General features: G+C 40.5%; 1 protein-coding gene across 1 annotated transcript in view; it reads right to left on the reverse strand.

Moving 5' to 3' along the window:
• Positions 1-24,611, reverse strand: part of LOC138203178 (retinal-specific phospholipid-transporting ATPase ABCA4-like) — a 38,927-nt gene continuing 14,316 nt past the window's right edge. Inside the window, exons 13-50 of the mRNA XM_069157878.1 lie at positions 23,503-23,708; positions 22,278-22,454; positions 21,372-21,594; positions 20,884-21,105; positions 20,318-20,522; positions 20,137-20,229; positions 19,415-19,609; positions 18,689-18,872; positions 18,096-18,227; positions 17,624-17,763; positions 17,394-17,531; positions 16,806-16,987; positions 16,528-16,633; positions 14,854-15,059; positions 14,230-14,284; positions 13,906-13,962; positions 13,191-13,348; positions 12,821-12,945; positions 12,507-12,605; positions 11,509-11,790; positions 10,892-10,924; positions 10,647-10,752; positions 10,483-10,557; positions 10,045-10,214; positions 9,237-9,414; positions 8,864-8,979; positions 7,870-8,017; positions 6,195-6,318; positions 5,753-5,882; positions 5,524-5,644; positions 4,386-4,448; positions 3,876-3,982; positions 2,988-3,129; positions 2,590-2,724; positions 2,179-2,282; positions 1,887-1,979; positions 1,357-1,606; positions 1-917 (exon numbers count right to left, since the gene is read on the reverse strand). Of these exons, the coding sequence (XP_069013979.1) occupies positions 801-917; positions 1,357-1,606; positions 1,887-1,979; positions 2,179-2,282; positions 2,590-2,724; positions 2,988-3,129; positions 3,876-3,982; positions 4,386-4,448; positions 5,524-5,644; positions 5,753-5,882; positions 6,195-6,318; positions 7,870-8,017; positions 8,864-8,979; positions 9,237-9,414; positions 10,045-10,214; positions 10,483-10,557; positions 10,647-10,752; positions 10,892-10,924; positions 11,509-11,790; positions 12,507-12,605; positions 12,821-12,945; positions 13,191-13,348; positions 13,906-13,962; positions 14,230-14,284; positions 14,854-15,059; positions 16,528-16,633; positions 16,806-16,987; positions 17,394-17,531; positions 17,624-17,763; positions 18,096-18,227; positions 18,689-18,872; positions 19,415-19,609; positions 20,137-20,229; positions 20,318-20,522; positions 20,884-21,105; positions 21,372-21,594; positions 22,278-22,454; positions 23,503-23,708 (5,397 nt within the window). The 3' untranslated portion in view covers positions 1-800. The remainder of the gene's footprint in view (positions 918-1,356; positions 1,607-1,886; positions 1,980-2,178; positions 2,283-2,589; positions 2,725-2,987; positions 3,130-3,875; positions 3,983-4,385; positions 4,449-5,523; positions 5,645-5,752; positions 5,883-6,194; positions 6,319-7,869; positions 8,018-8,863; positions 8,980-9,236; positions 9,415-10,044; positions 10,215-10,482; positions 10,558-10,646; positions 10,753-10,891; positions 10,925-11,508; positions 11,791-12,506; positions 12,606-12,820; positions 12,946-13,190; positions 13,349-13,905; positions 13,963-14,229; positions 14,285-14,853; positions 15,060-16,527; positions 16,634-16,805; positions 16,988-17,393; positions 17,532-17,623; positions 17,764-18,095; positions 18,228-18,688; positions 18,873-19,414; positions 19,610-20,136; positions 20,230-20,317; positions 20,523-20,883; positions 21,106-21,371; positions 21,595-22,277; positions 22,455-23,502; positions 23,709-24,611) is intronic.

The following is a 24,611-nucleotide window of genomic DNA, read 5'->3' on the forward strand; positions in this document are numbered from 1 at the left end:
AGATGATGAAGTACAAATCAGCTAAACAGGACTGCACAGAGCATGTAAAACATGTTAAACAGTTGTCAGATACAAAATGGATTTCCTCTTTAGCTACAGCTATATTCATCTCATAGTGTATTTTTTTTTTTCTCAAATGAAATCCTTCAAGAGGAAGATTGCCACGTTCCATTGTTTCCCAATGTCAGTACAACGTATGAAACACAGCAGTGAAAGAAATACCTCAATGTACAATAATAAATAATGGAATGAAAGCAATGGTAAACATGTTTTGCATTGAGACAGTTTGACATTTAAAAGATGTTTCATTTAAACAGAGTACATAAAATTGGAGTGTGAGTTTATGTAGACAATTAAAAAAAAAATACTGCTTCTAGGTATGCTTAAGTATTCATTGCAAATACATTATGCACATATTTTTACAAGCAGGTCAGTGTAAGGAGAAATATCATTTTTCTTTTCCATATTTCAGCAGAACTAGCTGTGTTCATGTCAGTTTCTACTTTTTAAAGTTATGAATACTATTTCAAGTCAAAAGTAGTGTTTTTTATTTTTTTTTTAATGTATAGTGTAACATGAATCCCCATTTGCAGCCAGAGGCTTTTTTGGCTGTGGCTGGAACAAAAACTTTTCTACCCGTAACTTTGGCAGGTAACTTGTCATCGTTCTAAAAAAAAAAACAACTTGGCTTGTTAAATATTAAAAGATGTTGTTGAATTTTGGAAGGTGTAATGTAATAATAGTGCACTGCAGAGTAACACCTCTACGTTTGCGTGTCTAAACATGCACAGGTGACCTTTTCATGTTTTCCTCTTCACTGGCGAGATCTTAATGTCTTTTCTTCCAACTGCTGCTCGTCTGTGTAACGTGGCGTCCTCGTCCTCTCCTGTCTGCTGCTTGGCAAAGTTGACAAACACCTGAACAACAGGCAAACTGAATCAGTAAATTATGAAAAACGTTTTTTTTGTTTTTTTGTTTTTTTAATGCCCGGTATTCAAAGTCATGATTTATTGATATCCAGCATGATATTAAATATATTTAAGATGCCAATCTTACAAAAAATAGATTTGTAATGTCAATGTATAGTCAACAACTCTAGCTCCTCCCATGTGGACACAAATTTGGAAGCGAGCGTAATGGGATCAAAAATTATAATACAGTATGAGGGGGAAGCTTTAACCTGCGTCTGAAAGTATTCCAGTTTTCATCGCTTGATCAACATCATTTTTGTGACTATTGGTATGTGTGAATTTGTGATCCCCCCCATGGACCTGAAACTAGAGCATCACATTTTGTGTAAAATGTTTGGGTGACAGAACAGAGTCACTTGGAGCCAAAATTGTGTTGCATCCGTACCTGGTCCAGTGTTGTCTGGGAAACGGAGTAGTCCTCGATGCTGAGCCGGTCTTTACTAGCCACCACCAGCTGAAATATCCTGGCGAGGGAGGACGAGGCAATCTCGTACTGCAGCGTGTTGTAGTGCTTCTCCCGCTGAATGCAGCCGGGGAACGAGCTCTCCATAAAACTCTCGACGGGCTCCAGCTCGGGGGACAAGCCGGCTTTAGCTGCCTTAATTTTCATGGTCACCACGTAGCCATCACCAAACCTGAATCAAGGAAACACAGCATGTAAACATCACGCACTTTTCTTTGGTGGTTAATTCGAACCAGTAACATTATATGCGCGTATTGAGCCCCCAAAACCATTTTGTAAATTTATATTATTGCTATTTTCAAAGTCCGAAAATATTTGTTTTCATAAATTATGACCACGTTAGAAGGCAGAATCAATCACAGTGAGCACACTCATGAACACGTATTTTGTGAGCATGAAGGTCGGACATTTAAATGGTATGTCAACAGTGTGTAAGTGTTTGAAACTCTTACTTGTATTTGAGATGCTGGATGGTACCCAGACACTTGAAGGTCCCATTGACCATGATGGCCAGTCGAGTGCACAGAGCCTCACACTCCTCCATACTGGTGGAAAACAACAATAATCCATCTTAATTTTTTTTTTCACTGCCGCTGTTACACGTCTACGACCAATTTGTCATCATTTCATAGATCAAGCAAATAGCAATCTCATCAACAGCTGTTGGCACAACAGTTAACTGTGTTTGGTCAGCTGCTGCGGGAAGTGTGTGCAGTGGAGTCGTGTCATAATTAGAAGTCGAACCTGTGGGATGTTAGCACCACGGCCCGGCCGTCCTGAATGACACTCATGATGGCGTTCCACAGGAAGCGCCGAGAGTGCGGGTCCATCCCCGTCGTGGGCTCGTCCTAAACAAACACAGCCGCAGACAAACAAACAAACAAACAACAAATGTGACTCCTGAGTACAATGTTCCATACGAATGGAGGCCCAAATTCTTATCTCTATCAGCATATGGCAAAGATCTCAGATTTATGCCAATTTGAATTGAACTGCACAGATTCTTGCCAATGTATAAAACATTCGAGGCCAGGCTTGACTGAACCCATATGGTTTCCCATCTGGATCCGTAGACCATTTCATTGATAAATCCCTGCATAAAACCCAAAAACCCAAACAATAGGCTTGTGAGATTGTCACCATTGGCTAACTCACCAGCAGCACCAGCGCTGGGCAGCCAATCATTGCGATGGCTGTGGAGAGTTTACGCTTGTTGCCTCCGCTGTACGTCCCGGCGCAGCGGTCGGCATATTCTGTCAGACCCAGCTTCTGGATGCCCCACTCTGCCACCTACAGGGGGAAGAGGAGCTGTGTTCAGTGCCCACTTCAATCCAAGGGTGGCTTTTGGGACCGTTAACTAAACCTTTCATAACATCAGAGCAAAAATAAAAGGACAAAACAACCATTAGCAAATAATGAGTAAGAGGAAAGAGGACGCACACAACATTACAAAACAAAACTGATAAGCTCTCTCTTGTGTTTATGTCATTTGGGCAACAGAGTGAAACATGCTTAGACAGTTCAATATGTGGAGCAACTGGAGTCCTACTCACTCTGGGGATCTCTGACTCAGGTACCCCTCGGAGACGAGCGTAGAGGTAGAGATGCTCCCTGCCGGTGAGGAGCTCATCAATGGCATCAAACTGAGGGCAGTAGCCCATGTTCTGGTGCACATCTAGGATCGCTGTCAGGATGCTACAGAATAAGACACAAAATGCCAGTCATTGCAGTGAGCCAACAGCACGTAACATGGCAAGAATAACAAAACATCAAATGGTTCTGGAAGGGAATTTGACCTATTTAGTCATTACTGTTTTCTATAGCTGCAAAAAGCGGATTTCTCTGAACAAAATTGTATAAAAAAGGAGTAAACACATTGCAAAAATGACATTTAATCTTATTGTTAATTATATTTTAGTTTGATGGACAAATTTGTTTGCCAGTTAATCCATCAGTGCTACCCAATGAAGTCATGGAGTCTCCACATAAATCTGCAGCGTCACAAGATTTTTGTCCAAAGGTGATTTTCGACTCTGGCAAGTATTCAAACGGGCAAACTTTCAAATAGTTGGAGTGAAAATATTTCTCATGAGACAGAATACTGGCACCAAAATAACTAGCTCTACAACAAAATGAGATCTATGACTTCAAAAACTAATCATCAATCAAGTCCTCCTTCCTTCCTTTTTTTTAATTTTTTTTTATTTGGAGTACCAAAACAGTCAGACAGTATTAATACACAGTTGACGTCAGATTGACCTTCCCTGTGTTCGAACTGTCTTAATGCATTAAACTCGTTCTGGTTGTCACCAATCAGGAACTGTGCTGGAAAAATTACGTTTAAAAAAAAAAAAAAAAAAAAAAAAAATACCGTCCATTGCAACCCTGAACACCGTTTGTGTTGTATCCATAGTTTTTTTTTTTTTCTTTGCTTCATGTACCTGTAACCAGCCACAGTCGCCTCCCCAGAGCTGACATCAGTGTCACCTGTCAGCATTTTGAAGGTTGTCGTCTTTCCAGCTCCATTAACTCCCAGTAGACCAAAGCACTAGCAGAGAAAAAGACAACCAGACTCTCGATTCAAGGACGGATCAAACACTGAAAATGAAGCGCTGAAATGAACTCAGTATTCCACAGAATGACTTACAACATCATTATAAAACCTTTAACATCCTACTTTGCTTGACTAGACTGACTGGAAATGTCCATTTACATGGACTTAAATGCATGTTTTAAAAAGAATTATGAAAACCTTAACACTGAAATTTAAACAAACACTCCAACATAGATGAGAAATAAATACACTTCTCAATATTGCAAAGAATCTTATAGTCCATCTGTAACACTCTGACTGAAAGCTGAATTAGTGTGGAGGTTTACTTGAAGAAACACAGAGAAAACTTGTAGCAAATAGAAAAGACAGTAGTAGATCTTGATGTTAGTGACTTTACCTCTCCTGCGGGGACTCCCACACAAATCCGGTCCACAGCTGCCCTCTTCCTGCCCACGTATGTCTGTGCAGAGAAGGCAGGAAAATAATAATAACTCAATTTTTCTGTGTAATAACATTGAAATAATGGCAAAAATGTGGAGGGAAAAATATAATAAATTAAATTATTAATTAAATTAAATTATTAAATTATTAATTAATTAAGACAAAGCAAATATTTAAACATCTAAATATATATATATATATATTTGTCTGTTAGGGACTGTTTGAAAATAATTAAGGAGGAAGGATGAGGGCTGAATTTTTTTTATGTATATTGTAGATGTATATGCATACATATCCTCCTCCCGTTATTAGTGAAAATGCAGCTTGAGCACTGCAATATGTTTCTCTAGAATAATTCAAATCTCTGATTCAGTGATCAGAAAAATATCCTCTCATTCACTCTTAACAAATAGACTACTCTCCTATGAGTAATAAAAAGTACATAACCCCCCCCCCCCCTTTTCAGGTTCTCCTCTCCCTTAATAATTAGCACACTTTCCCTTATTTCCTAATATCATAATGCAACAGTTCATACTTTTCATAGGTAGCTGTTCATAGGTACATTCATTTCTTCCTCAGAGAAAAAACAATAAAACCACATTTTTTTTTAACAGGCTTGGACGGATTTGTTCATGTTATTTGTAAGCCGTTTTGACTCTATTGTTTTGTCCATTTTATGGCTTGTTTTTATCTGTCCAAATGATTTTATATCTTTCTATTTCTTTGCAGTTATTTGCCTGCGAGGATGCTGAGTTCCTCAAAACATCACTGGTCAAATGAAACGGCTGTAATTCCAATGCGTGGGGTTTCCTTTTGTGTTCAGCACTTATCCCACTGAGGTTTTGCGGATGTGCCCACGAATACTAACTTATGCTGTCTGCTTCTTCTACTCTGACCTTTTATTCAAGTGGATACGTATATGAATACAGAACAAAGGATGAATGAAAATTAAAGCTGGATTTGAAATTTGAAATGACTTATATTGCTTTTCAGACCAACCTGGAGGAAAACCAGGAGCTTGCATTAAGTACACTGTCTGTTATATTCTTTACGTTTAATTTGAAATTGAGATGTCAGGAGTCAGTGATTTTTACCTTCGAGAGGTCCCTGATCTGCAGGATGTCTGTCTTGCTGCCGCCATCATAAATCCGCCGCCTCTCTGCTGCCACGTCGTCGTCGTCATCTTGTATCAGAGTCTGCCTGTAGTCCGATAACCTGAAGGGTCGAGAGTAACATTTGTTTGGAGGCTTCTACGACAACAGAGCTACACATTATCTTTAAGTTCTGACCCTGCGTACGTTTCTGATGTACTCAGGCTCTTACCAGTGATCCAAGAAGAACCTGTATTGGATCAGAAGATTCAGAATAAAGTAGACGAAGCCTTCCACTGCCATAAAAGCTATATTTTTCCCGACAAAGTCCCATCGGAAAGGGTCCGCTACGTGCTCTTCACCTGGAAACGGAGACGAGGTCGATATGGAAAATGAACCCATTTTTCAGTGAGACATTTTATACATCTCAGGCAATTTTTCAAAGACAGAAACGAGTTACAATCCATTTTGTTTTTTTCCGCCGAGTCATTTGTCACTCAAAAATCTGGCACAAATAGCGCTAAACTGGTCAAAAAAAGTTCTACTGTGATTAAGATTACAAACTTCAACAAATTGAACCAAAGGAACAACTTTATCAAATCTTACATTTGAATTGGAAAATGTGTGCATGGAATTTTATCATGTCAAATAACACATACGTATAGAGTACTTACCAAACCGGGCATAAACATCAGTCACCGCCTGGTTCATGGCCATGTCTATGAGTCCTCGCCCCAAGCAGAAGTGAGGGAACACCAGCAGGCATTTCTTCAGCCACTCATTGAACGTCAGTAAAGACTGGCAACAAAAAAACCCCACAAAAAACACACCCACGTTTTCACTGATTCAACTCGTAAATATAAACACGTAAATATCAGACTTCATGTGATCATGACTGTTGTAGGAGACATATGTTGGGCTAAATGGTTCAAATGATTCATTTGTGAGAAGTATTGCGTAAAAATTTCTAACAAAAAATGTTTCATTCAATATTTAACTTTTAAAGTTGCTGAAACTTAAAGTGCAAAATTAATGTGTAATTGAATTTGTGTGCGAGTCCATTAGCATTATGTAACAATGGAGTGCTTTTCTTATTTTAACAATACATTTTAATGTGACGTCAGCCTGTTCTCAGTTATGTCCTGTTTTTATTATGTTTTGGTTTATTTGACAAAAAAAAAAAAAAAAGAGACTTTTTGTGTAATGGGGGGAAAAAAAAAAATCTCTTTTAGTCGTCTGATTAACTTTTGCTTTGTTTACATGGTCAATTCTCTACCATTGCTCGAAACAGCGAAATCCAATACCGAATGTTTTTTTTCAAATGGCGTTTAGACTCTTATAAATACTGACACAGTGAAAATACGCCCTACTCAACCTCCAGTGCTTCTCTCATGACTCGCAGCGTGGGCGACGTGGAGAGAACCATCTGGAAGGAAGGACCGCTTCCATTTTTTTTTTTGGACGCAGCGGGAAGCCACCCGAGCAACACCTCTGCCCTGTCATTGCTCGGAGTCCAACAGCTATCCTCTCTGTTCTCTCTCTCTCTGTTATTGCCCTTCTAGCTTGCTAAATTGTTAGCTTCTGTGGCTTCTAGTCGGCGTCCATGTTGACTTGGAACGCCAAACGTACGGTGTATACGACTTCCCCTGTTGTAACCACGAGCTCACGAGTTGCCTTTAAACGCATCATGAACCTAATTTTGACCGCCCTGTTCCTGCGAGTGTTTTTGTTGTTCCAAACTTTTGCAAATGTATCTGTTCTCTGGCGTCATAAACAGACTTCAGACTTTAATTCATTGATCTCTTTTTTTTTTTTTTTTGTCACTTGAGGGCGACTAAATATTCAGAAAACACAATGTGTTGCGAGGAAAACAATTTACTTTTACAGATACAGCCGACGGGGAGTAACATTTGCATGCATTTGTAGACTTGTTTCCAGCCACCTGTACATCAATATTTACATCCACTGATTGGAAAAATTTAAATGATTCTCAGTGGTTAACTAAAAGATTCTCATTATTCAACTTTGCAAGGCAGTGTTGCTACAGGTTGTCACGCTGCTCTCGAGTTGTCCAAAAAAAGAAATCGACTTTAGGTTTAATTTGTAAATGTATTTCCGATGCACTCGGTGGTTCATCTCTGCTTCCAAAGGGTTGTTTGGCGTCTTGGTATTTTATCCATACGAAGTAGAGCACTGGTAAACCCGGCAACTACAAGACTTAATGAATGACTCAAATAAGCATCATCTGCAGTGAAAGGTTTGAAACTTTCAGAATAACTTATGCGAACAGACATTTATCAGTTTGGCTGTACATTTTCTTACAATATTTAATAATCAATATGCACTTACCCGATTGTTTTCAAAGAGTTCCAGGATGAATGTGATGGCACTGCTGTTGATGCCTATAAACAGGTTGATGCAGGACAGAGACACATATGCCGTGCTTGGGATGTTGAATATGTAGGACATGGGGTACATCATGGGCGTCACTGACCACCTAAAGGCAGAGGAGACAGAGAGAAGAGAAATATATATTTTATTCAAATCAGGCATTGAGTAGTTTTTGGTGTGGTTTGTTTGTTTGTTTGTTTGTTTGTTTGTTTGTCAGCAGAGTTGAGCAAAAACTACAGAACTGATTTACATGAAACTTGGTGGAAGGGTGTAACCTGGGTCAACGAACAACCCAATGAATTATGGAGCTCATCCGAGTCACAGTGCAGATCCAGGAGTTATTTTAACATCATCATTATCGTGAACATTACGAGATGGATAGTATAGTTCTATTAGTAGAGAAAACACATTGGCCATTCTAGCAAGACTGTGACTCCAGATCACAATCAACATTTACAGGTACCAGTAATCCTCTGGGATACACATTTAATTGCTCAAACTTAATGCAGTTTGTGGTTTCATAGGGGAGAACCAGAAATGTGAGGCTTCAGCCAACAAGCCTTCTTTTACATCATTTGAATAGTTTTGGAAATACATCCGGACATGTTCATTGGTTTCAGATGCGTATTTGCATATTATAGAAGAGTGGACTATTGGCCTTGGCGGAGGTTGGTTCTCTTCAAGTTTTGTTTTCATGACATTTATGCATTTTGTCCTTCCTCTATGAATTTTCTTGTTGGTGAATTGCAGTTATTCAGCTCCTGTCTCATTCACTTACACATTTGTTTTTGTTTTAGAGGTGAGACGTCCTAATAAGGCCCTTTGGGTGCTCTCCAATAAATTGGAACTACCTCACCGGCACAATCTGTGCTTCCTTTCTTAACTTTTTTTTTTTTTTTTTTGTGCGTTTGCAAAACAAAACTGATTTAAATTAAACTAAGCAACGGCTTACCCATAGAGCAGAAGCAGTGCTATTAGTGCTGGCAGGTTGGATGGTGATGTGTAACACTTTTTGTCAAAAGCCATGAAAATGCCAACAACCATCGCAGTGCTGAGACAGTAGTTCATCTGAGGGGAACAAACATTCAGAGTGAGAAATCCAATATTACAAAATAAAACAAAATGGGGAAGAAAAAAAAAGCAAGACAAGCAAAAGTTGCTAATATATGTAATAATAAGTAAGTCATTGCTGTAGCCCCGAATAACGGATGGACTTCATGATTCAAAAACTTGAAAACTTTTAGAACAGTTTATACAAAATAAATAGAAAGGTTTTATTGATAATATGGGATGTGTATCTTGACCCTAACCTTCCCTTCACTCACCATGTCCCAGCAGAAGTTGGCCACCCAGTAAACCAAAGGACTGACCCCACTGACAAACTGCAGGTGCTTTGCCTTGGTCACACGCTCCTGAATGAGGTAGAGGACGAAGCTGGCGGGGATGAAGGACATGGCGAAAATCACGCAGATTGCCACCACGGCGTCCACTGAAGTGGTCAACCTGAAGGAGGAAGCAGATGAAGTCAGTGCTGCTCATTCTGATCTGGGATTTTGATTTCAGGTGTTCAAAAATGACACACTATTATCAGATTGTGCAAATTCCCATCTGCACAGAATGCATTTAGGAAATAAGGTGAAAATATATTGTCTGGCTGAAAAATGCACTTGCAAGGTTTATTACAGGATCCACATTTAATCAGTAACCTGCACTGTATATTATCATAGCTGAAATTATTTGAGGCTTTGACCTCCCTCAGGATACATTTTTTGTTCATGCAAAATTTAACTAATTGGTACAATTAATTATATATTTGCAGCCCTTACAAAAAAGAAAATAACGCATGTAGAGATATTAAAACTGAATACTGTGACACTTCTAAAAATAACTGCTAAAAATAAAACTTGGACATATAATTTGCACATGTAGGCTGAAATTGGTGTGAACATGAAAGAACAGAAGAATTTTACAGCATCTATGTCTTTTGTAAAGCAGCAAACCCAACACAAAAATTACCCTGGACTCTTATGACTATAAACCATGGCCTGTTGAAGTTTACACTGTTGTTAATGTACAAGCAAACACATGGAATTTAAGGATAAAAAGTAAAAAAAATATGAAGGCATTACTCACACAGTGACTTCAGAAAGCTGCTCTTTGGTGAGGTTCAGAGGGTGGTTGATCGCGGTGATGCCGAACTCGACAGGTTTGGCCGATCGGGGCAGGAAGGCCCGCAGAATGGCGTTATTGGCCACATTCATGAAGACCACCACGGCGTGCCAGCCTTTGTTGTTGTACCATACCTAACAAGAGAGTAGGAAATTGAACATCTCACAGCAATTACCACCCTGACAGATGATATAAGATGACCTTCCTTTATATATAAAACTTTTTTTTTACTTCAAGCGGAAAGCAAATTTGACAATACATTTTCCATCAGTAAACAAAAGACTGGAATATAAAAGTGCGACACACAAGACGTCAGACCTGCGTCAAACAGTGTTGGCACATCATTTCTGCCACTTACTGATTTGCTGGAAAGACCCACTCTTCCAAGCAGCTCACACCTACCTTCACGTTGAATTCACTCTCCATGAAACGTAGGAAGGTGCCGATCTCCCTCAGTGCGCGTCCACAGTAGTAACCCTGTGACACAACAGTGCCCATTATGAACTGATGTGATGGGTTTAACACTCTACTCTCATGTCTGTAACAAACAACAAAAGCACAATCACCCCTGTGATGTTGAAGATTCGTCCCATTTGTTGGAAAACACTCTGGATGATTTTCGGGTCCACGTCCAGGATGGGAAGTTGTCCTCCGACTGACAGACCTCCATATCTGATGACGGATAAGATTTACACTCGGTATTCCACATGAACTGGTCTTTAACGTGTTTCAATTAATAATATTCACAAGAGGGAGAATAGGACTGACGGGTACAGAAAGAGAGTCTCAGGAATAAAGTGCTAATTATTACCTTTGTTCGTTCACCCAATATTTGCTCTTCAAACTGTGAAGGAGAAAAGTAATTGTTAAAATGTGTTAAAATACACAATTTTTATGATTAGTATTAATTTTAGCAGTGGTATAACTAAAACAATTTTTTGCCTTTTTAAACGTTTTTGACTCGATCTGATTGGAAACCCGGTGATACTACGTCATGCCAACCGATAGCTGTAACCTGACTGCACCACAAGACTGTCAATCAAACAGACACGCCCCCAAAAACACATCTTTTGAAGCGGGATTATTTACACAAGGACCGCCAGAAAACTAATAAGAGGGAGCGACTTTAGCTAACAACACTGAAATAACTAGTAGAAAGAAGTTAATGACTTACTATTTTATGAGACTAGTTGAATGGAAGTCTATGCAGCCGGAGGCTTATTGGATTCCACCTCTAGTGGCACTCGGTGGTATTGCAGCTTAAGGCACTTCCGCATTCACCTCAGAAGCTACATACACTTTTATGTACAGTCAATGAGTTTGAGACATGTCTTTAAGCCCTTTAAGGGTTTTAACAATGGGTTTTTCTTCTTTAATTCCTCCTGTTTGTGTAATTTGAATGCAGATGGAAACTGCATTCAAGCCTACCTGGCTCTGATGAGACTGGGGTAGGTTTTGACCAGGTAGTCGGAGATGTTCCTGTCCGTCAGGTCCAACATGGTGTCTCCTGTGGCCTCCTCTCGTTGGCGGGGGGGCAGACCGCCTGCACCGATGGGACAGATGGGCATCATGGTCAGCTTCTGACTGGTGCTGCACTGGCAGGAGGGTGATGGGTTTCTCTGGTTCCACTCAGTACTCTGTAAGATGTTGCTGACCTCGGGGGAGACCTGAGGATAGTCCCACTCTGAGGTGCTGTTACCGCAGGGCATTCTGGAGGGAGGAATGAGGAAGTTTCAGTGCAATAGGAGAAATCATTCAGGGTGAAGGTGCAATTTTTTTCCATGTACTGTATATCACTGGCTGTTACGCTTTCTATTATAGGCCTTTTCTTTGTATGCTTTCACTGAATAAGTGAAATAAGAACAATTTTCATTACTACAACTAAATTATTGGCCTTTTTTGTGCCCTTAGAATTCCAGCAAATGAATTTGGGTTAATATATAAAAAACATAAAAAGTATGAAATGAGAGGAAAACCTTTTTTTCAGAACTAATTTAAAAGTAAAAAAAATTTTAGATGTTAATTTAATATGTTGTTAATAAAACTTCTGCAAATGTATACTCTGCACAAAGCATAACAGAAAAACACATAGGTTTCCAATGTTTTCCACATGGGACATGTAATCACATGTATGACGCATGTTTATCATACCAACTATGTGGGAAGGTTTTCACATGGGAGTTTATATGGGCTCCACACATTGCATTACATGAAAATGTTCCAAAATCACATGTTTCCCATTGGCAAAAGACATGTACACAATCACATGGTTTTTCTGTAAGGTTTATTGACACAGAATAAAGATGTGGATTTCTAATTGACAATATGTTTTCCAAGCATGAAATGAGGAATGAGACGAGAGTCTATTGTGGTCTATAAAAGTAGTTGCATTAGGATAATTTTCTGTCCATAGTCATAAAACTCACCCTAGAGGTTCTCCTTCCATGCATCGTGTGCCCAGGCCCGGTTGGTTCAACAAGCGGTCTGTGAATTGTTTCATTTTGGGGTCAAACGCTTGCTCATTGCTAAAGAGTGACGGTAAAATACAAAGAAAAGAAAACAAAGTTGAAGAAATTGACTGAAGAAATATGAGCAGAATTATCACCATCAAACCAAAGATTTATCTGATTCATCCATAAATGTAAACTTTATCTCCGGGGCTTCTGACCATTGTGCCCATCCGTTACAAATTGAATCTTGACAAGAAATAATTTAACAGCATGTGTCATGAGGTTCTGACCTGACGAAGGTGAACTGTTGTCCGTACATCCAGGGCGTCAGGGTCAGACTGGGATACTCGCCAAACGGAGGGACAATCATGGTGAAGATCAGAGCTATCAGGACAAAACTGGCAGGGAGGACGATCTGGAATCACAGAGTTAAGATACAAATAGTTCAGAAAATGTTGTGCAAAATACACAGACAAACACTCACACAATTGCAGATGCATCCAAATAAAGTTATTAACTAGTATTTACAGATTATGTCCAGCAAAACTGTCTAGCCCTTAAATGTATAGTACCTCATATGGCAGCCAGGGACGCACAGAAACACAAGCATTCCTGAATCACTTCTCACTGCATCCCGATGTTTATTATTAGATCCGTTACCTGCGCCAGGAAGTCTTTCTGGCTGCGCATGGCGTGGTGGAACCTCTTCACAAGCAGAGCGTGAAACTGCTTCATGGTCAGATTGACACCTTTCACCTGCTTGGAACCTCTTCCTGCGTTGCTGTCTGAACCATCGTTGGTGCTCACTCCATTTTGTTCTACGGTCAATGAGAAAACATAAAGTATGTGCAATACTAAAAAAGACAAAATATTTTCTTGAGAGGCAGTTTTTAGCTGGCTTTGAATCAGCCCTACTGACTGAGCAAAGCACCTAAACCTATCTGAGCTTTATAATTCTGTTTTCTGAGCACCGTACAGGTATAAATGTGAGTAAATGCAGGAAGTTGAAGCAGCGCTGTGTTGGAAAAGAGCATGCAAGCAGCAAAAATAATGTCTTAATTGTGCCTGCTTTCTTTTTTACTATAGAAACTGAACATCCCAGAGCTGGGTCACTGAAGACGCTTAAAGCTGCACGAAAGTGAGGCTTCAAACATTTGTTATAATAAAATTTAGATGATCACAGAAAAGGCTTTTATGTCAGAACAACAATGATACCAAAACCGTACTTTTATGATAAACTCCACGTAAAACAAAAGTAGTCTATAGAAAATGTAATTGAGGAAAGACAAATACAAATTCTTCTGATTGACCCAGGTCCAGTAGATTCAATAAAAAGAAGCATTTATATCGCCTGAGTTAATCTTAACTTTCTGACCTTCTTCCCCTACATCAACTTTCCTGCCATGTTTTCTCCCCTGTAACATCCACTGTTCTAGATGTGGGACACAAAAGTGAAACACAAAAACACACACGAACAAACTAGAGGGGTTAAAACTAGTACATGACGCAGCAACACCACATGGAAAGTAACTGCAGCTAAATCACCGTTGTATAAGCCACTCAGGAGAGACAAAACAATATCAGCGTAATAAAAACTGGTGAGTCAAGTGGATTAACAGCACGTTAAGAGAGACAGAGCAACGAGTCAGAAATCCAATTGCAGGAAAAGGCCATGAAGAATCTCAGTGGTGATATTTACCTGGAGTGGTGGCATTATATGCTGCCTCTCCATCTGCAGTGACCTTTATGAATATCTGGAGAATAAAAAAGAACTTCCTTAAACTTTCAAAAACTTTTCATGCTATAAATATTAGGTCTTCCTTTAAGTTCTAAAGTCACAGAAGTTGTTCAGTTTAGATTAAAACACGACTAGACATGTATTCAGGTAGACACCAATGGAGGAGTGACGACATGAGAGGAGATGTAACGAAGGTCTTTAGCAGGATTCAAACCAATGTGTTTCAGTTCATGGTCGCCGTGGGAATTCCTCTAACAAAGGAATGACCTTAAATCTTACTACTTTAAGGATGTCGAAACAGCCCAAAAATACTTGTTAAGAAAGAGTTTTTGCAGGTAGGTGGGCAAATCAAACCAGAATGGTTGAGTCATCCACTGAAAACATTCAACTGGTGGTTGTGTTGGAAACTGTGAAAGTAATTTGAGTACAATAATTCCTTGTACATACTGGTTTGCTCAAATTTATACAATGTACTTTTCATGACTTGTTAATGGTATCAGAATTTGTTTTAAAAAGCTGAAGCTATTGGGGTTTATCATAAAATTCAAACTACCCGAGGGAGGAAAGCTGTGGCGGTGTCCCTACCTCCTCTAGTGACGTATCAGAGATGCCAAAGCTGCTCAGACCAATGTCATCCAGCGTATCCTCCAGCTCCCTGAACAGACTGGCATAGGCTCGGTGTTTGAAGCCTTTATTGGGGAGCAGATAGGTCAACTCCTGTCCAATGGCCTCGATCAGCTTGGCCTCAGGGACGTGGTGGTGGATCAGAGTAGTGATGCTGTCGATGTCCCCTGGGAAGAAGATTAACAAAAAAAAAAATTGCATATGTAGGAGCTAAAGAAGAGCAAAGTGTTCCCAAAAATAACAGAAGAGAAGGACAAAGGAGGAAAAAAAACTGCTTGAGATGCAAACCCCTACCCAATCCCCCACCCCTCCCCCGCCAAAAAAAACAACTCCAAAAAAACCGAACTGTATTATTCAAGCACTAAAATGCGTGAGTAAAACTGTGCTTGAGCAACTTCATTGCATTGCATTTTAAGTGATGTGTCCTCAGGCAGAACAGGAGGAAAAAGGCTCACGGGTCAATATCTCCACTAAATTATGAATGTGGAAAAAAATAATGTGTTCTATTTAAGTCTGTTTTACAACACAGATAAGTGGGCCAGGATTGGGAATTTCAACATGAGTCTCTAGTGCATGCACACGCACATGTGTGCAACCCTGGAGGTTGCACACACACTCAAAGATTTTTATTGCTACATTCATGAGGGCCCACATTGACATAAAAGATCAATAAAAAAAAAAAATGTATTGAAAAAAAAAATCCTGTTATTTGACAGTGGAAATGTCTACATTTAGTTTTTTTGCTCTGCGCTCTTCTAGCTGGTTTTAATTGGGCGGGAAAAGGTAATGTTGCGCACCAGTCAGCATTCAGCTATATTCAAATCAGCATTACAATTATAATTAGATTGATTCAACCATACACATTACTACATGGAGCGACGTCTGCGAGCTAGTTCACGCAGTCAACTCGAGCTGCTCCGTTCTGCGTCATGTGACATGCCTCATACTCCGTAGCCATCAGACATACACACCCACACACAATTAGGCGGTCTATTTCACCCGTGGATATTTCCTATCTCATCCTTTCTGCCCTGCGTCAGTCCTGCTGCCTGTTTGTTCAGCCCCACCACCACCCCAGCATCCACCGGGGGGGGGGTTAACATGTTTGCTCATTACTCCCCAAATACATCTGTGTCATCCCATCTGCGGGGAGTGATGAGTCCGGAGCCTAGACACTAAACTCTAACTATATTCTGCCAATGCAGTAAACATTTCAAAAGTGAGTTGTCTGACTGAACTAAATTATTTGAATTTACTAAATAATAACAAATGGTGTTTTTCCCCTCAACCTTTATGGTTTCTCCTACTTATTAAATATGTAAAATTAACCCTAAGCGTAACCCTAACCCTTTCAATAATAACCACAGATACATGCCCTTTTCTTTACCTAAAACAGAATATAAACCTTAACCTGAAAACCAATTTTAAAGCCCCTTGCAGCCCTTTGAAGAAGTAAGACTGAGCTGAAATCTCCTCACTTTCCAAAAACGCCTCCTAAAATCTTAATTTTGTCTAAATTTGAATTGGGTCCTGGTAATAAGATGGGAACACACAAGAGAACACACACTCACAAACTCACCAAGAGGAGCTGCTCATGAGGATTCAGATGAAAGGATACATACAGTTTATACGTACCTTCCAGAATTCTGTCAAGCTGCTGGAACTGATTCTGAGTCTGATCTTTGTATCCGGTACAGATGGAGCAGGAACAAGAGCAGTCTGAGGCACAGTCGCAGTTGTTCTGACAGAAATAGAAAAAGAAGAGAACACCTTTAACCATGCAGAAAAGTGAACCTTTCCCTCACATGGGAGGGAATCAAGTATTCTCCTCCGTGTGTCTGTGTTAGAAACAGATTCGGTTTCTGCTGCAGAAACAATACATTGCAGCTTTGTTGATTTAGTTTTAACCTCACCACCTTCTGGCTGAGCTCCTTCATGCGGCGTACAAGCGTTAGATAGAAGCCAACTCCGAAACAGTTTTTGAGGAAAAGAGGGGATCCGCAGCAGTGCAGCTGTCCTTTGGAGATGATGGCGATGCGGTCGCTCAGCAGGTCGGCCTCGTCCATGTGGTGAGTGGACAGAATCACCGTGCGGCCTGCACAAGGGGGCAAACTTTTAATAAAGTGCTTGAATTTTAAACTGGCAAAAAGATTCAGCTCATTTTTATGTGAAACAGTCTTTTGTTACCATAGTTGTATTGATTTTATGAGTAATAATGTTTCTTTCGTTGCAGCTGTGCAGTTGAATTTTTCCGTTTGATCAGTTCTCTACTTAATTCAAGGGCCTCGGGCGAGCTGTAAAGCTGCGAAAGATTTTGTTTTATTCTTCATTCTCTTCTATATAATAGAGGAAAGTGGACCTTGAGGGTTTTATATGTCTTTGTTGGGGTAAAATGCATTCAGACAGTTAAAACATGGAGTTGAAGTGGAGACATATCAACCTGAAGGTTTAAAATGTGGCTCTAAATGGGTGAAATGTCTCTGCAGCAGGGATATCTTTACCAGCTCTGTATTTCAGAAGGAGGTCCCAAATGGATCTTCGAGAGTAGGGGTCCACCCCTGAGGTGGGCTCATCCAGGATGACGACCTTTGACCCTCCAACAAACGCCATGGCAACGGACAGTTTCCTCTGCATACCGCCTGCAACATGCATGAGAGAGATGTTTAAAAAGAGGCAAAACACAATAAATGAAATTATCTTTCACACACACACAGAGAAGCGAGCGGCGGACCTGAGAGGTTCTGAGCCTCGTCGTCTCTCTTGTGAGGCAGACCGATGTCCACCAGCATGTCCTCCAGCTCCGTTTCCGCCTGCGCCTGCGTCCGACCCTTCAGCAGTGAGTAGAACAAGATGTGCTCCTCCACTGTGAGGCTGGAACAACAACGGCCGAAAGAATAAACACGTTAAGAATGCAGAGTGTAAAATTGTTGTTTTGGTGGCTGATCGATTTCTGAAAAATGAGCATTGATTTTTAACAAAGTTTGTTCCTCACTTTGCCACAGCTAATCCATGTCAAACTGCAATTAACAACTATTTACAAACAAAATGAAATCAATAAGTAATTTCTGTCTCTTCAAAATGCAAAGCTTCTCTTCCTTCTCTCATTCTTTCCCGCTGTGTTCCAGAGCTGTCTGCGGAAATTACTGCATGCAGGTACATTGTTTTGACTCTTTCACACCGAACTCATCTCAAATGTAACTCACTGATTGAAGAGAATGTTGTGTTGAGGGCACATTCCCATAGAGGAGCGGATGATGTTTATGTCAGTTCTGATGTCTCTCCCATTAACGTAGGCTGTGCCGGATGTGGGAGGGAAGAGGCCAGTCAGGATGGACCTGGAAACAACAGAAACAGTGTAAATATTACAAAACAGGTGGGACCAACATTTGGGTAAATCTCTATAGTGCCATCAACATTCAGATCAAATCTGAAGTGAAGAAAAAGTCATCTTCAAATACAGTAGCAGATTAATAATGAATATAAAAGGATGTGATTCTCATGTTTAAACAGGGTATCTTTGTTAGGAGCGCTTACGTTACCTTGAGGCTGCTGTGAAAGCCTTGCAATTATAAAATATTTGTAAGTAGATCTATAAGCTCAGTGCATACTTTTTGTATGTCTAAATGTGACATACTGCATGAAATTTGTACAAATATCTCAATTATTTGCATTGCATTTACATATTTTCAGACTATTTCTTTCAGATTTCTTTATAGAATTACAACTAACCAATGCTCCTTCACCACACTTTGAAATATAAGTTATTCATAACTTCTTAAATCTAATTTCAGCTTACATCGTCGTGGTTTTTCCGGCCCCATTGTGCCCTAAGAAGGACGTGATCTGTCCCTCATAGAAATTGATGTTGAGGCAGTTTACGGCCGGACGAGAGCTTCCGTCGAACACCTTCACCAGATCCTGAATCTGCACCCCCAAAACCAGGCCCACTGGGTCGGTCTCAAAGAACAACTGGCCTGCTTCTGAAAACAGACGCAACACTTTATCATAATATAATAGAACTATCGATCTTTGTTTAAAATTAAAAAGTGAAATGTTTTTCTACCTGTGAAAGAACATTTGATAAACAACAACAAAATAATTGTCCACCATTTTATGGATATTTCTCCCAACGAGAATATTACACATCATAAATATTTATACAAATATAATTTATTCTACTGGCTTAACCGACAGTACAAAAGGTCTAATGTTTGACAACAACAAATCGTGTCCAGTAGCCAAAAAACACCTATTTCAGCTATGTTTTGCTTTGAAACTCATATAATTCATAACATTAAGTCTTCGTAATACCTTTATTTGCTAGTCACACTTGTTAATCGCCACTAGCTCGGATGTACTCGCATCATTTTTACTTCAAGTGTTCCCCAGTTTCTCATCCGTCTGCCATTATAATGTAGGTGTAGCTGTATTTCTCTGCCTGTCCACTAGATGCTCTCAGAGCGCTCCTCACATGCAGTATGCAGTCACTTCCTGATCCTCTGTTCTGTGTCTCCGTCCTCACCTTCCCTATTCGAGTTGGGATCCTCCTCCTCTTGGTTCGGGGACTCCTCTCGTCGTCTCTGCAGCTCCTTCACTCTCTCCAGCCATTCTCTCTTACCCTGGTGCTTGCAGGTTTTACTGGTGCCTGAGCTGTTACAGGTGTATCTCTCTGAGTTGCATCTGCTCTTTTGGTTCTCTGTTTCGGGTATCTCAGGATCTGAGGTGGACAGATAGAAGCAGCTAATTAGAAAAGTTACTGCCTCACAGCCAACTATAACAGACCTGATAACGATGTTTAAACCATTACCGTGAAATCTCAGCACTCATTTGTTATCATATGTATATGATAAAAATGCTGATTTGGATCTCAGGTTTAGAGCCACAGTTTTGTTTTCCAGCGAAAGTTAAAAGATCACTTGTTATTAGTAGTGTGGTTACAGGGACCTTTCTTTAAAGAGGGGACTTCGGTGCTGGCAATAGTGCTCTCTACTTATCTGTCTTTTACCAAGCCGCTGATTCACTTCCTGAGTGTCCGGGAGTGACGGAAGGGGCAAGGGAGCCAATCTCTCCTGTTAGACCTCGACTCATTATATACCTTACTTTGTCCTTTAAAGGAGTCTTCCGCTGGTGATAAAATGTCCTGTCTAGCCCCAAAGCATTTTAAAGCAAAAGGATAAGGGCAGGTATTCACTTCTGCTTTTAAAATAAACCTCTAGTCACAGGGCTGCTGGTTGATTCGCTAACCTTGATCAGTCATTTCTGTGTGAGGGGGTGAAGATCTTTTCCAGTATGAGGGCTGCAACGGGAAGTAGAAAGGCCGACTGATGCCGTACTGTCCTGTAAAAGGAAAAAAAAAAAAATTGTTTTAATTCTTAGTGTAATACAGTAAATGAAATCATGCAATATGCAGAATTAACAGTCCAACCTGGGAAAACGTTATCCAGGTACCAGGCCAGGATGGCGTAGAGGACAGCATCGAACACCATCATGAAGATGGAGGTGAGGAAGGAGTACGAGTCCCTCTCCAACGGGCTGGTCTGGATGTTGTTCCACTGCAGACCCAAACCCTGCTCCTCGTACCGCGACAGGTACTCTGTCCCGAAGCCGAAGGCGACCGGCGACAACAAGCTCTAACGGAGAGAGGGGGACACACAGAGGATCCTCACTTGGTTTAGCTACACATGGTGCAGAATATCTATGAGACACAATTTAATTTAATTTACTAATGTCTGTAAGGAAATCTACTTTGAAATTTACATGCATATTACTGTCAGGGGAAATCATATATGTTCAAACAGATATCTTTACTGCCTGTCTTCTAGCACTGTTATTGCACCTGTATCAAAGGACGTTTTTACAGAACATTTAAAATTTTAGCACACTACACTTGCACAGTTTGTGTTTGAATATATATATATATATATATATATATATACCCGTGTGTTTGTTTGATTTTGTTAAAATTCCTGGAACAAAAAACAATAAACCTACTGCAGCCAGTTTCATGCTCTGGGTGATGCGGTCCTGCCAGGCAAAGCAGAGGATGTGAGGCAGGTAGAGGGTGAAGTAGATGATGCCGCTGCAGGCAGCTGCCAGGTTGGCCTTGTTGAAGAACACGCTCATCAGGAAACACTGCATGATGGTGGCCATGGTGAAAGTCAGCAGGAATAAGAAGACGAGGATTGGGTTGCTGTAATTCAGCACCTTCCCACCCTGAGAGAAAAAGGAGATATTTAGGGTGAGATTATCTCTGAAGTGATTTTATTTTACAGATTAAAACACACTAAACCGAATCAATTTAGAGCAAACACTGGCTGTCTGAGTAAATAGATCTTTTTAATATCATACACAAGAGGGCACCATTACACCCTGCAAGACATGAACTCCCTAAACCATCTAACAAAAACTGACCCTTGTTACGCTTCCAGCATGGCCTCCCTCTTTCACCCTCTCTGTCCAACTCCTTCTGTTTTTCTCACCATGATGATGGCGGTCAGAAGCATCGTGCTCGCAGTCATTATGATGAAGCTGTCGATGAACCACGTGTACCAAATGACTCCGTTTTCGACGCCCATGGCTTTGAGGGTCTCCTTGAGGCGCAGCTCCTTCTCCAGCACGATGCTCTTCACGGTCATGGACACCGAGTAGATCCAGGCCAGAACCATGAATATCGGGAAGCAGCGGTTCAGGGTGATCATGAAGCTGGAGATGACGATAGATGGAAGAGGAGGAGGAGGAGGGTCAGTTATGGGATGGCTGTTATTTAATGGGAGTTCAATTGTTTTAAACTTAGTTTCCCTTTTTGTTTAGGTTAGGGGATGCGCGCAGGTCTGACTGTGTGGCTGACCAGGGTGGCTTCACTGTTGGTTAAGTCATGTCTGAAAATAATGATGTCCTTTTCCTTTGGAATTATGTTATTGGTTCGTAACACAAAATAAACCAGCTGTAAGATAGATGTGTGTCAGAATTTTCCACTTTAGTTCTGTCACACTTCCTGTGTGGCGTTGCTGCGAAAAGTTAAACAGCTAAGGATAAATATTGAGATGTCGGATAAATATTTAAAGTAACTGTTTACCGGCCAGTCAGCGCAAAGCGTTTCCATGTCCAATGTGAAATTTTCACTTTTATTCAAGCAGATTTTTGTTAGTTATCAGAGAACAGCATACTGGGCAGAAACTTCCAAAAGATCACTATTATTTTTACCTTAATTCTCAGCCCTGGGACTCATTGTATTTATCCATTACAATAGCTGTACTAATGCCAGAGTAAGGCATGAACTTCATCTTGCATCAACCATGCTAAAAATGCATAGTCATGGACACACTAGGAAACAGCATCCACCACGTGTTTGATGTGCAGTTGCGCAAAGTGACGAGTTGACTCACAGATCATCTACGTAACACGGATACGGCATCTGCTGGATGTAGACCCCCAGTGGCCAGTCGTTGCCCGTGTGGATTTTGAGGATGCCGTGCTCAATCATGTCCTGCAGATAAGCAAAACCTCCCCAGATGTACCGCTGGTCCTCCAAGGGGTCCGCTCTGGGACCGGGATCCCAGTACCTGACAGAGAAGACAGGACACAGGAAGTGAACAATAGGTATACCTGGATCTTTTAGATATGAAGTTGCTTCATAAAACTTTTTTTAATTGTATGAAATAATCCCCACTAACAGCCTCTACCCAGATTTTTGTAACAATAAAACCTCCTGAGCCGAAGGTCTCTACAACCACACACACATGTACACTGCTTTTACTTAAGTGCATAAGTCTGAGTCAAAGCCCTCTTACAATCTGATTATTCAATTGTATAGAGGCAGTACTCCCGCTGGGTCCATTACAGTCTGTTGGTGTGCTGTAAACAGCTAAAACTGTTTGTTCACCCCAGGGGCTATTGACATACTGTCTGCTTATGAATGGGAGATCAAAGCGAAGGGAAAATGCATGTAAGAGCTGTACATGGGAAGATGAAAGGGGCAGGTAACGAGTTAATACGGAACCACCAGTAAACTTGGAAGACACATTGAAGCCATCTGGGGAGGTTTTTCCCTCCTTTGAGGAATGTGACAAATCCATATAAATTGCCTCATTAATATTGCGCTAACAGCATGAAAAAAATGTAAGAAACGGCAGGCTGTCGGGTTTTTTTTTGGTGCCTCTTAATGTTGCTGGATAGATCAAACCCTACTCCAATGTACATGCAAACCAGCCAGCTGAAATGTATTGAAAAGTACCCATAAAAAGACTTTTGTTCGTTGCCCAAAAAAAAAAAAAAAATGTAAACGCTAAATGTCTGTGCAATTAATTGTATCCACAAGTGGTTTAGAAACCACTGCCATAAGGGTTTGGGTATCAGGATTTCTCTGTTGGGTTGCAGTTTAAATCTCATTAACTTGAAAGGAAAAATACAAGACTGATTTTTTTTTTTTTTTTTTTTTTTAGTTACTCAAATGCAACAATGTTAGGTTAGAAGGAGAAATAACTTCTAAGAAATCGCAGTCCACCACCTTGTTGCACGGGGTCAAAAGCAGTAGTTTAGCTTTATTTTAAGAGGTCACAAACCCACAGTAATCCTTCTATAAAAACATCCATCCGCACGGCTCCTACTGACCTGTCTTTGATCTTGTTGGTTCGCTCCACTGCATCGATGTCCATGCGAATCTTGTACTTGACATGCGGGGGAACACTCGTGGTCCAGGGAAACATGTCCATGAAGACCACGCCGGCCCAGAACTTGTTCTCCCCCAGCAGGTACAAGGCCTGATGGATCATCTCGGACTCATCCGTGTGGGGCACAAACTTATTCAGACTAACGCACTGCAAACAGAAAAGCAGAGAAAAGAGGGCTGTGAGTTGGGTAGTTTGGTTTTCAAAAGAAAAGTTAAAGTGGGAAGATGTGGCAGGATAATAGCCTTTAGATTTGAATTTTTTTTTTTGCTCAATCGAGTGATTTTCTTTCTACGTGCCAGAACAAATATGATTAAATTAGATTTTTATAGCGTCAAATCACAACACGAGTTTTTTTCAGGGCACTCAACATAGTAAAGTCCTTACAACAGAACTTTACAACATTATAGAAAGAAATCCAACAATTCCTAAATGAGCGACAACTGGCAGGAAAAAACTCCTTATTAAAAGGAAAGGTTAGTTCTTCACATGAATGAACGAAAGTGTGTGAGTGTTTGAGTACGTCCAAATATATCATGTATTAGATGAGACGCATGTGGCATTTGCTCTTTGAGGACGTTAAAAGCTTAGTCAACATATTAGATTCTTCGACTTTTGATCACCTATTTTCTGAACTAAATCATACATTTTAGATTAATTTATTCAGCCAAACTTCTCATATGGCTGCTGGTTGTTTTGTGCCCAGCATCAACAGATTTATAAGTGATAGATTTGCGTTCACATTTTGTGTTTCTGTCTTTCTGCTTTTCAGTTATTTCCCCTGTATCGTTCCCTCCACCCACCAGTGATCCCCAGTCTCCCGTCTGCCACGCCCACCTCACCACCAATCTGTTCACCTGCAGCCACTCTGTCAATCAGCCCAATCTGTATTTGTACTCCCTCAAACTGGGAGTACAAACACTGTTCGATTGCCAGATCGCATGTTTTTGACTATCAGTGCTAAACCTATAGATTTCGTTCTTCGTTCTGTTGCTCTCATCAATTTTTGGGCAACTTTTGACTTTGTATTGATTTTACCTGCCTGATCTGCGT

Source organism: Embiotoca jacksoni, unplaced genomic scaffold (genome assembly GCF_022577435.1).
Source record: "Embiotoca jacksoni isolate LCO1_2020_lvr unplaced genomic scaffold, fEmbJac1.0.p SCAF_22, whole genome shotgun sequence".
Lineage (NCBI taxonomy): Eukaryota > Metazoa > Chordata > Actinopteri > Embiotocidae > Embiotoca > Embiotoca jacksoni.